Source organism: Zeus faber (genome assembly GCF_960531495.2).
Source record: "Zeus faber genome assembly, chromosome: 22".
In the NCBI taxonomy this organism is placed as follows: Eukaryota; Metazoa; Chordata; class Actinopteri; order Zeiformes; family Zeidae; genus Zeus; species Zeus faber.
The window spans coordinates 7,489,334-7,501,706 of record NC_137209.1 but is presented as its reverse complement, the minus strand read 5'-3'; the positions used below and the strand labels follow the sequence as shown (position 1 = coordinate 7,501,706).

At 45.8% G+C, this 12,373-nt stretch overlaps 1 protein-coding gene across 1 annotated transcript in view; it reads left to right on the top strand.

Moving 5' to 3' along the window:
- arap2 (ArfGAP with RhoGAP domain, ankyrin repeat and PH domain 2) overlaps positions 1–12,373 on the top strand; it is a gene marked incomplete at both ends in the record, with an annotated part of 123,897 nt that overhangs the window by 37,574 nt on the left and 73,950 nt on the right. The window contains 2 exons of the mRNA XM_080023155.1: positions 4,786–4,892; positions 11,115–11,314. Of these exons, the coding sequence (XP_079879281.1) occupies positions 4,786–4,892; positions 11,115–11,314 (307 nt within the window). The remainder of the gene's footprint in view (positions 1–4,785; positions 4,893–11,114; positions 11,315–12,373) is intronic.

Below are 12,373 nucleotides of genomic sequence, written 5' to 3'. Positions count from 1 at the left end.
TGACCCGTTTGACTTTGGCGCCGCCGAACGGGCTCCCGGCAAGCAGTGGCTTAAAGGGCAAAGTGATGGACTTTATGGAGCTCAGAGCTAAAGCCAGAGAGCCGGGGTTCGGGGGGTGGGGGGGTCGTCAAGTAAGCGGGGAAAGTTGTCGGTTTCGATCCCCGGCACCTCCTGGTAGCGTGTTGAAGTGTCCTTGAGCAAGACACCCCCCTCGCTGCGCCCTCTGCTCAATGATGCCATGTTATGTAACCCAGAGGGTGGGCGTGGCCAATGGGTTTGAGGCCACGCCCACCCTCTTGTATAATACTGTTATGTTTTCTAAACTATTCCATTTCCATAGTAGTTGTCATTTAAGTATCCATCTATCTATCTACTGTATCCAACTCTGTCTGTCTGTCCATCTATCTGTCTGTCTCTCGGTCTCTGTCTGTCCGTCTGTCTGTCCGTCCGTCTGACTGTCTGTCTGTCTGTCTGTCTTCCCTTGGTTGTTGGGTCCCTTCTGAACGAACAATCTGTAACAAAGTCTTTTTAAAGAATAAAAAAAAAAACCAATAAAAATACCTACACGTGCACACACACTCGCTGACTCACTCTCACACACACACACACACACACACACACACACACACACACACACACACACGCACACACACGCACAGCCTGAGGGTCTCTCCAATGAGCAGCCTTAACACCTGCTCCTCGGCTGCCGTATAATTGGGCGAGTCATTTTTGTGTCTAATGCCCCCCCCCCCCCACACACACACACACACCTCCACCCTGGTGGACTAATTGGGGGCCGGGGTGGGGGGCCGGGGTGGGGGGCTGGGGGGACAGGAGACCGCGGCTCGTTTCCGGGAGGTAACGAGTGACCTAACATCCGGTGCTCTAATTGGCTGCCTGAGAGGGATGAGGGTCGTTAGACACAGGCCGTTCGCTCGGCCTCCTCCCCTCGTGCTCACAACACACACACACACACACACACACACACACACACACACACACACACACACACACACACACACACACACACACACACACACACACACACGCACACGCAAGCTCCACACATTCCATAACATTAGCATCCATTTCTTTTGGCAAGTCAATGAGGGCTTCCGCTTTGTTCACACCTGACGTCATTTTAAAACAATCGATTACAGACGGATTTATTTCAGCTTGAATTCACTATATATCAGATTTCCATACCAAACATGCAAGTTAACTATCCTTAAACAGTCTGGAAGATGCCAGAAATGTATGTAATGACCTTTTCGAAGCTTCTGATTGGCCAGTTGTCATACTTAAGCGTGCGTGTGTGTGTGTGTGTGTGTGTGTGTGTGTGTGTGAGTGCGTGTGTGTGTGTGTGTGTGCGTGTGCGTGTGTGTGTGTGTGTGCGTGCCCTCGTGTAAGGTATTTCGTTGTCGGAATGCAAAAAAAAAAAAAAGTTAAAAAGTGGTGTGTCCGTGGCCGTTCCAGTGTGTATTTGTCAGCAAGTCAAGATTTCCTTTTTAGGTCGGGTCCAGTTCAAGGCCCCCCGCCTCTTTTCCCGCCTGCCCGTTCTTCTGTTCGCATCCCCCCTCGGGATGAAACTGCCGTTTTTTGTGAATCCTGCATCCGCCACAGCGTCTGCGTTCGGGTCCTAGTTCTTAAAAAGCCGTCACGCTGAATCCCCGGCCCAACATGTGGATCTGAAGGCATCGCAGCAGGGGCGGTTGCTAAGATACAACCGCCCCTGACATCACCAGACATCAGGGGCTTGGCCCAAGCAGGCCCAAGCCATTATGCCGCACTAGGCAAACTGTCGACGGCGGTGTTCCACAAGGAAACGGAGTAAAATAAAAACAACCTATTATCTAAAGTAAAAATGTTGTCGTAATGCAAAAAAAAAAAAGTTAAAAAGTGGTGTGTCCGTGGCCGTTCCAGTGTGTATATTCCAGTGTGGAGTTCCAAAAGGAATTGGAGTAAAATAAAATAACCTTTTTCTAAAATCAAAACGCTGTTTTGGGGGGTTTGTTCCACAAGAAAACGGGGTAAAATAAAATAACCAATTTCTAAAATAAAAACGCTGTTTTGGGGTTGGGGGTGGAGGTTGTCCCACAAGGAAACGGAGTAAAATAAAATAACCAATTTCTAAAATAAAAGCGCTGTCTTGGGGTTGGGGGTGGAGGTTGTCCCACAAGGAAACGGAGTAAAATAAAAGAACCTATTTCGAAAATAAAAACGCAGTTTTGGCGTACCGACCACAGGGACCCCATCGCTGGCCGTCAAGGAGGCAGTGATACAGCCCTGCGGGGCTATTTTAGTCCTGAGGATAATCATAAAACATTCAGGGCCAAAGCCCCCGGACACCCGCCCCTACCGACGCCGCTGCGTCGCACTGAGCCAAACCTCTCTGCTCCTTCACAATTTGAATAGTTTGTCACACCGCAACTTTGAGCTCAAGGAGGACCCGGCGACCCGGCTATTCTCTCTCTCTCTCGTCTCCTTCGTCGTCTGTGTAGGCCATCGTCGTAACTCCAAAAAGATTGGATTTCCGTCAACCATCTGCCTGCGCGCGCTGTCTTCAGAAGTCTTTTTCATCTCGGCACATGTTCCGCCATCTTGTCGCGTGCCGATCCTGTTGGAAAACGAGGTAAATGGGGGCTATAGAGGGCTGAAAAGGAGGGACTTCTGACCACATTAGCCCCAATTTGAACACCCACGGCCGAGGGAAGCCAGAGTTTGGGCTTCCTCCTTGTTCTCCAATCTGCAACAATGTTTGGTTGCGGCTGGTTATAAACCACTGAGCCTTGGGGGGGGGGGCAACATGCCAGAACACACGCACGCACGCATATTTGATATTCTCGCGGCGGCCATTTCTCTTCTTCCCCTCCGCAACGAATAGCAAGTGCGCTGACAACAAAGATGGTTCATTTCTCCTTGGCCGAATTGTTTGACGGCTCGCGAAAGGAGGGGCGGGGCAAACGTTTTGTCTCCGACTCATGCACGTGCTCACACACACACACACACACACACACACACACACACACACACCACACACACACACACACTCTAACGTGCACGCTCACATGCGCTCCCCTGCCAAACACTTGGCCGGCACCGCTCTCACCTCGTTCAACTCATAACAATGTCTGCTAAACCCCTCTCTCTCTCACCCTCTCTCACCCTCTCTCTCTCTCTCTCTCTCTCTCTCTCTCTCTCTCTCTCTCTCACCCTCTCTCCCTCTCTCTCTCTCTCTCTCTCCTTCTCACTTGGCAGAATGGACAGAGCGGACTGATGGCTTTGGTTGATTCTGTTTTCTAGCTTCTTCCTTCATGAACACGCACTCACACACACACGCACACGCACACGCACACACGCACGCACACACACACACACACACACACACACACACACACACGCACAAAGAAGCCCAAAATGCATTCTCTTGTTTATCACTCTTCTTTCCTTGTTAAAACACCCACTCACTCACAAACATCCTCACACACATATTGAGGTGGTCATATTTTTGGCACCATCGGTGTTAAAAAAAAAAAAAAAAAAAAAAAAAATTCACATTTTTTTTGGATAAATGAAATATTTATTTCAATGAAGTTAGATAAAATCTAAATACAAATTCTAAATGATCTTACATAGGGATTCTGTCACACTAAGAAAGGTTTGGAGGTTATAGTTAAAAGTTAAAATCGTTTTCATATTATACATTTAAAAGGTACGGTAGCGACGTCTTCTGAAGAAGGCTGTAGATGGACGCTCCTAAAATGCAGACACGCTGCTTAGCTTCTTTCTCCTCCTGGAAAATTGATTCATCGCGGTGCGAATTTAATCCCACCTCAATTTGTGTTTAACTTAAAGCCCTTTCTCCCACTCTTTCTGCAATTTCGGCGAGCATCGCACTTTTAACGGCACGATTCCAGCGGCCGGGTACGGGCGAAGCTGAATATGTGCTGTGATGGGAAGTGTAAAAGAAATAATTATAATTATAGTTCCAAAGTTCCGCCAATCTCATCCCAAACTGAGACGGGAGCGATGTTGAGTCTGAATTGACATTTTTTTGATTTTCGATTTTCTTTCTTTATTTGGAGGTGAATTTTGCACTGCGGTGGTGGCTGTTCTCCCCCTTATCTTAACTTATCTTCCATTTCTCTATTTTGTTACATTTCTTCTCTTGAGCAAAAGCTACGAACGACTTTAATTCAATGCATCGACAGGATATTTAGGGTCCGTATGACGTAGGTGTTGGAGGTACGTTAGGACGAGAAGCAGCGAAATGGCTGTTTTGTAAAGGACCAAACTAGTGTCAAATTGACTTTTAGCACATTTGAGATTTTAACATTGATGATAGTTCACACTTGTAGATAATTAGTATCTAAAATCTATTTTGAGGTTTTGCTAAATTGCATAGATAATCCCCAAAATTCAATAATCTATTAATAATCATACAAAGGAAATACGCAATAAACCTTAGAATTTGCTGAAAATGTGAAAATATACAGTATAATAAACCCCCCCAAAAAATATAAAGAGTAAAAATAATCCCAATAATAAACATCTAAGCCATAAAATAATCCGAAAAGATAAACAATGATAAACAATAGATATAATACCTCAAAACTATCAATGCAATTCAATACCCTAAAAACAAAGATAAACAAAACAATATTGACGATAACTTTCCCCATGTTAACACCTGTTTTGTCGCACATCCGTTTTGGTGCATTTTGTAGTGGCTGCACCAATGGCTCCTCTCTCGTTTCAGTGTTTTTATTTGTATTTATTTGTTAGGATTTTAAAGCCGGCCTGGCCATTGCGGAAGTCAACCTGACGGCCGCCACCATCAGAGACGTGGATCGCCGAGGCTTCGAGATCAACACACCCTTCAGGAACTTCTGGTGCGTGGGCCTCGTATGTTTTTCATTTATTAGTAATATTGTTATCATTATTATTATTATTATTTGTTAACTTTATGTTTTTTTTCGCGAGATGTAACAAATTAACCGGCAAAATCGGTTTATTTAAAGAGGATTTGTGTTTTTATTTGACATTGTTGACATTCCAACTTACATATCACATATTCATCAATCCACAATGAAATGTAATTGATTGTGATGAATCTTGCATTTCGTGAAATCTTTATTGCGATTTATCTCACATTTGTTGAACCGCTGAAATAAATAGCTAGATGGATGGAAGGATAGATAAATAAATGGATGGATGGATGGATAGATGGACGGATGGATAGATAGTTAAATATATTAACAAACCGATTAACGGATTAATTTAAATAATTACAGAACTAAATAAATGGAGAAGGCTTATATATTGAAACGCAGAAACTTTAGTGAAACAACGTCTTAAAGAAGAGAAAACTCCAAAAAAAATTAAAATAAACTTTGTGAATTCGAGTGAGGTTTTGTTGGAGCCTGTTCCATACTTGGTTTTATTGGCTCCTCACAAACAGTGGGCTGAGGAGGAGGAGTTTGGGGGTTTCCTTCTTACTTGCTGTTGACAGTTCCCTGCCGAGTGAAGGTCATTTAACTTTATACATAAAAGTCACACATCCTCACACAATGTTCGTATGAATGAATGATTTGAAGACATGCACTCTTGTGACAATATTTACAAAATAATCAAAATAAATGATTTAAACATCAGCTATCTCTCAAAAGCATTCTATCGGTAACATAACTTTCATGACTGATTAACTATTTTATCACACACACTGGGCATTATGGCGTGATGATCGCGGTTTCCTCTGTTTGCCTTTAGATGGCAACCTGGCAACATGAGAAATGAATACTAATTCGTTTTAAATGCGGTCGTGTCACTTGGCCGATGGACATTGTACATTCATGGTAGTTGGATCATTTTCCATCGAAACATCTGTAGAAATGATGTTGCTTCAATTTCTGACGGAATTGACATTGGTCATACTAATTCAGACTTCCTAACAGAAGAGTGACTCAGGTCGGGTTGTCTCCATTCAGACCTGTCTTGGAGACAGGCTGTTCATGGGGAGTCTGCTTTGATCACGGGGGGGGGGGGTGGTTGTAGGTAAAAGTGGGGGAAAGGGGGAAGGGGTTTTTGTTGATCCGGTCTTGGCCTGAGATAATAAAAAAGTGCAAAATTTGTCCTTTGACTGTCTATCCTCGTCCGGTCTCCTGGGGTGAAGTACCACGCCCCTGTCTGGGGAGTGTTGGACAATTTGCCCTGTCATTGTCTGGGAATGCAGATAAGAGTCAGCAGATCCTATGATCACATCAAGGTTTGTACCACCTGCTGTGAATCTCTGCAGAGGAGAGGGTTAATGCAGACAGTCTGGCGGTGTTCACGATATATAAGCACCAATCAACCACAACATTAAAGCCACTGGCTGACAAAGTGAATAACATTGCTCATCTTGTTACCATGGCACCTGTCAAGTGAACAGTGAGTTCTTGAAGTTGATGAGTTGGAAGCAGGAAAAATGGACAATCTTAAGGATCTGAGCCACTTTGACAAGGACCAAGTTGTGATGGCTAGACGACTGGGTCAGAGCATCTCCAAAACGACAGGTCTTGGTTGGTGTTCCCGGTATGCAGTGGTTAGTACCTACCTGAAGTGGTCCAAGGAAGGACAACCGGTGAACCGGCGACAGGGTCGTGGGCGCTCATGGGCTCATTGATGCACGTGCGGAGTGAAGCCTTGCCCGTCTGGTATCACACAGAAGATCTACTGCAGCACAAATTACTGAAAAAGTTAAAGCTGCTATGACAGAAAGGTGTCAGAACACACGGTGCATCACAGCTTGCTGCGTATGGGGCTGCGTAGCCGCAGACCGGTCAGAGTGTCCATGTTGAGCCCTGTCCACCACAGAAGGTGGCCTGGTCTGATGAATCATGTTTTCTTCTACATCACGTGGATGGCTGGGTGCGTGTGTATCGTTTACCCGAAGAGATGGCACCAGGATGCACTTTGGGAAGAAGGCGGCGGAGGCAGTGTGATGCTCTCTCCAATGTTGTGCTGGGAAACCTTGGGTCCTGGCATTCATGTGGATGTTACTTTGACACGTACCACCCTCCTAAACATTGTTGCAGACCAAGTTCACCTCTTCATGGCAACAGTGTTCCCTGACGGCAGTGGCCTCTTTCAGCGGGATAATGCATCCTGCCGCACTGCAAAACATGTTCAGGAATGGTTTGAGGAACGTGACAAAGAGTTCAAGGTGTTGACTTGGAATCCAAGTTCTCCAAATCTTAATCCGATGGAGCGTCTGTGGGATGTGCTGGAGCAACGAGCCCGAACCATGGGGGCCCCACCTCGCAACACCCAGGACTTAAAGGATCTGCTGCTTGTGCCAGATACCACAGGACACCTTCAGAGGTCTTGTGGAGTCCAGGCCTCAACGGGTCAGAGCTGTTTTGGCGGCACTAGGGGAACCTACACAATATTAGACAGGTGTTTTTAATGTTGTGGCTGATCGGTGTATACTGTATATATATATATATATATATATATATATATATATATATATATATATATACTGTATGTGTGTGTGTGTTCCAGGTGAGTCTAGTCCCTAAGGGGCCGTGCAATCAATGTCTACTCGGCTTGTTTGTGCTTTAACAGCCCATTTAGAAAACGGCGCTCCTAGACGGCCAACAAAACACGTCTCGTTTGTCGTTTGCTGTGTGCACTTGCTCATTGTTCTCTCTCTCTCTCTCTCTCTCTCTCTCTCTCCCTCGTTTTTTTTCCCCTGTTCGTTTATTTCAACCGTTGCCCGGAGTAGAGATTTTCTTTTCTTCCCCCGCCTGTCTTTTGTGGCGGCCGATCGATATGTTTGTCTCAGTTCCCCTAATGGTCCCGTCGTTAGGCGGCTTTGTTAAGACGGCGTAATTGCAAATTTTTCGGAAGACGGGAAGAAGATGAAGAAGAGGAGGAGGAGGGGGAGAAAGAGACAAAAAGAAGAAAAAAAAAAAAAATCCAGGCGAGCAGGAATCAGAATGAGCTGAGGGTCTGCTCCCGAATTGTTTTGATGAGGTGACTCCGGAACGAGCGGGTTCTTGTCGTCTCGTATTTTATTATTATTTTTTTTTTCGGGGAGTGGATCAAATCGATCGTCTCGCCCTGGGAACGCTCCTCCACCTGCTCAAGGTGCGGATTAGAGCCAAACTCGCCTAATCACGTTAAGCCGCCGAGACTCTGCCCGGCTTTAGCATTGTTTTTTTTTGTTTTTTGTTTTTTTTTTTGGGAGGGGGGCGGGCAGCAGTGGAGCAGATAGCCGCTCCGTTACCGTGTCAACGGAATCACAATGAGACGAAAAAGGGGGAAGATGATGGAAGGTGGACTGAAGTTTTGGGAGGTGAAAAGGGGGTAAAACTTTCTGTCTCCCGATCGGAGATGGATAAACGCCGCGCTCCGGGGCTTCCTGGACTGTGTGTGTGTGTGTGTGTGTGTGTGTGTGTGTGTGTGTGTGTGTGTGTGTGTGTGTGTGTGTGTGTGTGTGTGTGTGTGTGTGTGTGTGTGTGAAATTAATCAAATCCATGAAGCACAGCGCCCCCTGGCTAATAATAGGCAAACAGAAGTTTCGCTATTCCGATCTCCCCAGTGAAAATGAGCGGTTTAAACCCTAATGGGAGTCATCCGGATCGAACCCACAGGCATTTCTGCAGTTGAAGAAGCCTTTTTAAACCGCTGTCTATTGTGAGCCTAGCAACTTGCTTTGCGAACATATTTGGTTGACTGACAGGAAGTTTCCCCTCTTATCAATGAAATCCTAATATCCACCCCCCCAACTTTATGATGAGGCGTCAAATACCGACCCACTTTGCTTCCAAATTGACGGATCGGTAGTGAAAGCCAGCGCTTCGGATTGGTTGACTCCGCCATCATTCACGTCCGCCCATCTTAATTTGGTAAAATGTCACTTTTTGACGCTCCCTTGGTCCGACCTCTACTCTTCCATCTCGCTCTCTCTTCCCCCCCACTCTCTCTCTCTCCCCCTCACTCTCTCTCTCTCTATCTCTCTCCCCCTCACTCTCTCTCTCTCTCCCCCTGGCTCTCTCTCTCTCTCTCTCTCTCTCCCCCTGGCTCTCTCTCTCTCTCTCTCTCTCTCTCTCTCTCAATCTCTGTCTCTCTGTCTGTCTCTCTCTCTCTCTCTCTCTCTCTCTCTCTCAATCTCTGTCTCTCTGTCTGTCTCTCTCTCTCTCTCTCTCTCTCTCTCTCTCTCTCCCCCTCACTCTCTCTCTCTCTCCCCCTCACTCTCTCTCTCTGTCTCTCTCTCTCCCCCTGGCTCGCTCTCTCTCTCTCTCTCTCTCTCTCTCTCAATCTCTGTCTCTCTCTCTCTCTCTCTCTCTTTCTTTCTTTTCTTTCTCTTCTTTCTTGTTGTTCTTTTTCACTCCCAAGTAGAGAGGGATGAGCGCAGAACGTCTGAACCCAATCAACCTAACGATTGGCGCACATCCTCCTCTCCAGGCCATCCTTCCTCCACCTCCTCCCCCTCCCGTCCGTTCCTCCCTCTCTCCTTCGTCCCCCCTCTCCCTCCTTCCACACTCCTCCGTTTGTTGGCCGGTGTGTGATGGGCGCCGCGTTGCCATGGAAACCCCTGGGTTCCATTTCTTCCATGAAAGTATTTTTACTTCTTCATGGAGTCAGCGCTCAATCACTCCCCCCCCCCTCCACCCTCTCCCCCTCTCTCCATCTCTCTTTCTCTCTTTCCCCCTTTCGCTCACCCTCTCTCTCCCCCTCTCTCCCCCCTTTTCTCCATCTCTTTCTCTCTCTCCTCTCTCTCATCCCTTTCTTTCTCTCACTCATTTTCTCTATCACTCTCCCCTCTCTCCATCTCGCTCTCGCAATCTCTTTCCCTCCCTTGCTTGCTCTCTCTCTCTCTCTCTCTCTCTCTCTCTCTCTCTCTCTCTCTCTCTCTCTCTCTCTCTATCTTGATCTCTCAAGACACATTATATTGAGATTGCTTGTTATCAAGAAGTTTGCTTGTTCATGTTTTGCTTTTTGGTGTGGGCACACACACACACACACACACACACACACACACACACACAAACACACACACACACACACACACACACTAGTGTAACCCCAACCTCTCCATCATAGAACTGAATGTGGTTTGTAGTACCCAATAATATGATAATTATCCAATAATAATAATAATAATAATAACAATAATAATAATAATAATAATAATAACAATAATAATATTGTGTGTAATATTAATGTAATTACAACCAAAAACATAATAGATTTTGGTAGATCCCACATTTCTATGAGAGCGAGCAGGAAGTTGTTTTGTAAAATTAGATGTTATATGTGTTAATGTGATATTCCGAACCCTAATATTAGTTTTCTTTTTCGATTCTAAAACACATTATTTTAGAAAAATAAAAAAAAATTATAATACGACAACATATATCTGAGCTTTGTTCCTGTTCTCAAAAGCAAAAGCCAGCGGTAAAAGCAAAACACCCGCCCGCTGTGTTACCTCCAATATGAATCTCAGAACCAGGTACTGTTTGTTATCTATCTCACTGGATTAAACATTTTATTCATTCATTTCATTCCTATTTTTTAAATGATTATCGAGCTCTGGAAACCCTGTTCCGTGGTTTTGGGCGCGACTTTAGAATGTTTATCGGCACCGCTCATAGAATCACGTGCGGTGGGGTCTGAAACGAATCCCCCACACGGCAAGCGATGCCTTTTGCGTCCGTCGTCTGTTTCTTTTTTCTATCTTCTATCTTCTATATATATATATATATATATATTATATATATATATATATATAGATTTTTTTTAATCTTTTCTCTCAATTAGATGAACTCATTACATCCTGAAGGCTGTGTTAAATTCCAACGCTCCAATGGGGGAAAAAAACTATAAACAAAAAAAAACATAAATAGAAATCCATTTGTCGTCAAGCTTGGCAACCGCACAGCCTCCCAGCCATACGATACTGTTTAATTGCTCCCTCAAATCAAATCAATAACAGTAGTTGATGGATTTGTTTTTTTTTTTTTTTTTTTTTTTGGAGGGGGGGGTGGGGGGGGCGTTGGGGGAAGAGAGTTGGGGATTGGCTATGTCCAAAAAAAAAAAAAAGAAAAGAAAATCAATGTTTGCAGCTTCGCGGCGGAGTCGGATCGGGAGAAGGCGGAGTGGATTGAAGCGGTCCAGGAATCGATCGTGGAGACGCTGTCCGACTACGAAGTGGCCGAGAAGGTCTGGTTCAACGAGGCCAACCGGCGCTGCGCCGACTGCGGCGCGCCGCGGCCCGAGTGGGCGTCGGTCAACCTGGGCGTGGTCATCTGCAAGAAGTGTGCAGGTAAAAAGGATGGAGGGCTGGGGGGGCGGGGCCGCCCCTCTTCTTTCTCTTGCTCTCTTTCTTTCTGCGTACTAGGTTCCTCCCGTGGACGATGTCTGTGTCTCTGAGCGCCTCAAGGCTCAAAGTCAGGTTTGGCAGTAGTAGTAGGGGAGTAACTATACACCGCTACTACTTCTGGCCAAACTTCACTGTTCTCTGAGCGCTCCACAATTCAGCTTTGGCTTTGGTAGGAGAGTTGTAACGACACACCCCTTACTACTACTGCCAATACTCGAGTGTCTCTCTAGGAACCGTTAGAAATGTGTCTGTGCCGATCGCCAACACTCAAGTTTGGGCCACGGTAGTAGCAGGGGTGTGACGATTGGCTTAACGTTCGGTACGATACGCGCTGCAGAGTTCACGGTGCGATGCGGTCGCAGCATTTTTTGACAAAGCGTAATGGAAACAAGTTGAGACTCTATTCCAAATTTGGGCTGTAGAGGATTCCTTCTTTATTCCTTTGCCGAAACCAATGAGTTCCAGCTGAGCACTTTCAAGTAGAACTCACTGAGTTCCCTCTGTTAGTTCTTCTATCTTATGTAGCTTTAAGTGCAAACAGCGATCTCTAAAAGCCAGAAGTGGATGTCGGCGTCAACCTCGAGTGCCCGCGTCAATCAGGCAAAGTTTGGTTTTGTGTGGTTGGTTTTGAACACCCTCTGATTGAATGATGAGTACAACTGGGGCCATACAACCTACCCACCCCAACCAGCCTAACGTCCACTGAAATCTCCAGCACGCTATCTCATCCCTCCTTCCAGCTCGTTTCCTCGGCCCTTCGGAACGAGAAGTTACCAAACACTCACTCGACCCGCGGACTCCAACGCCGATACAAGGAGTGTGGAGTATCTTCCTCAACCATACAAGCCTTGTAAAAGATTCATGAAGGCCACGCACGCTTTCAGATGTTTGAGAGCTAGTGGGATGAAAACACATCCGTTCTGTTTTGTGCTTTTCTTGGATAATGAATTAACTTACTGCTAAACTTTTACAAGTAGAAAAAGGCAGAGACGTGCCGTAGAT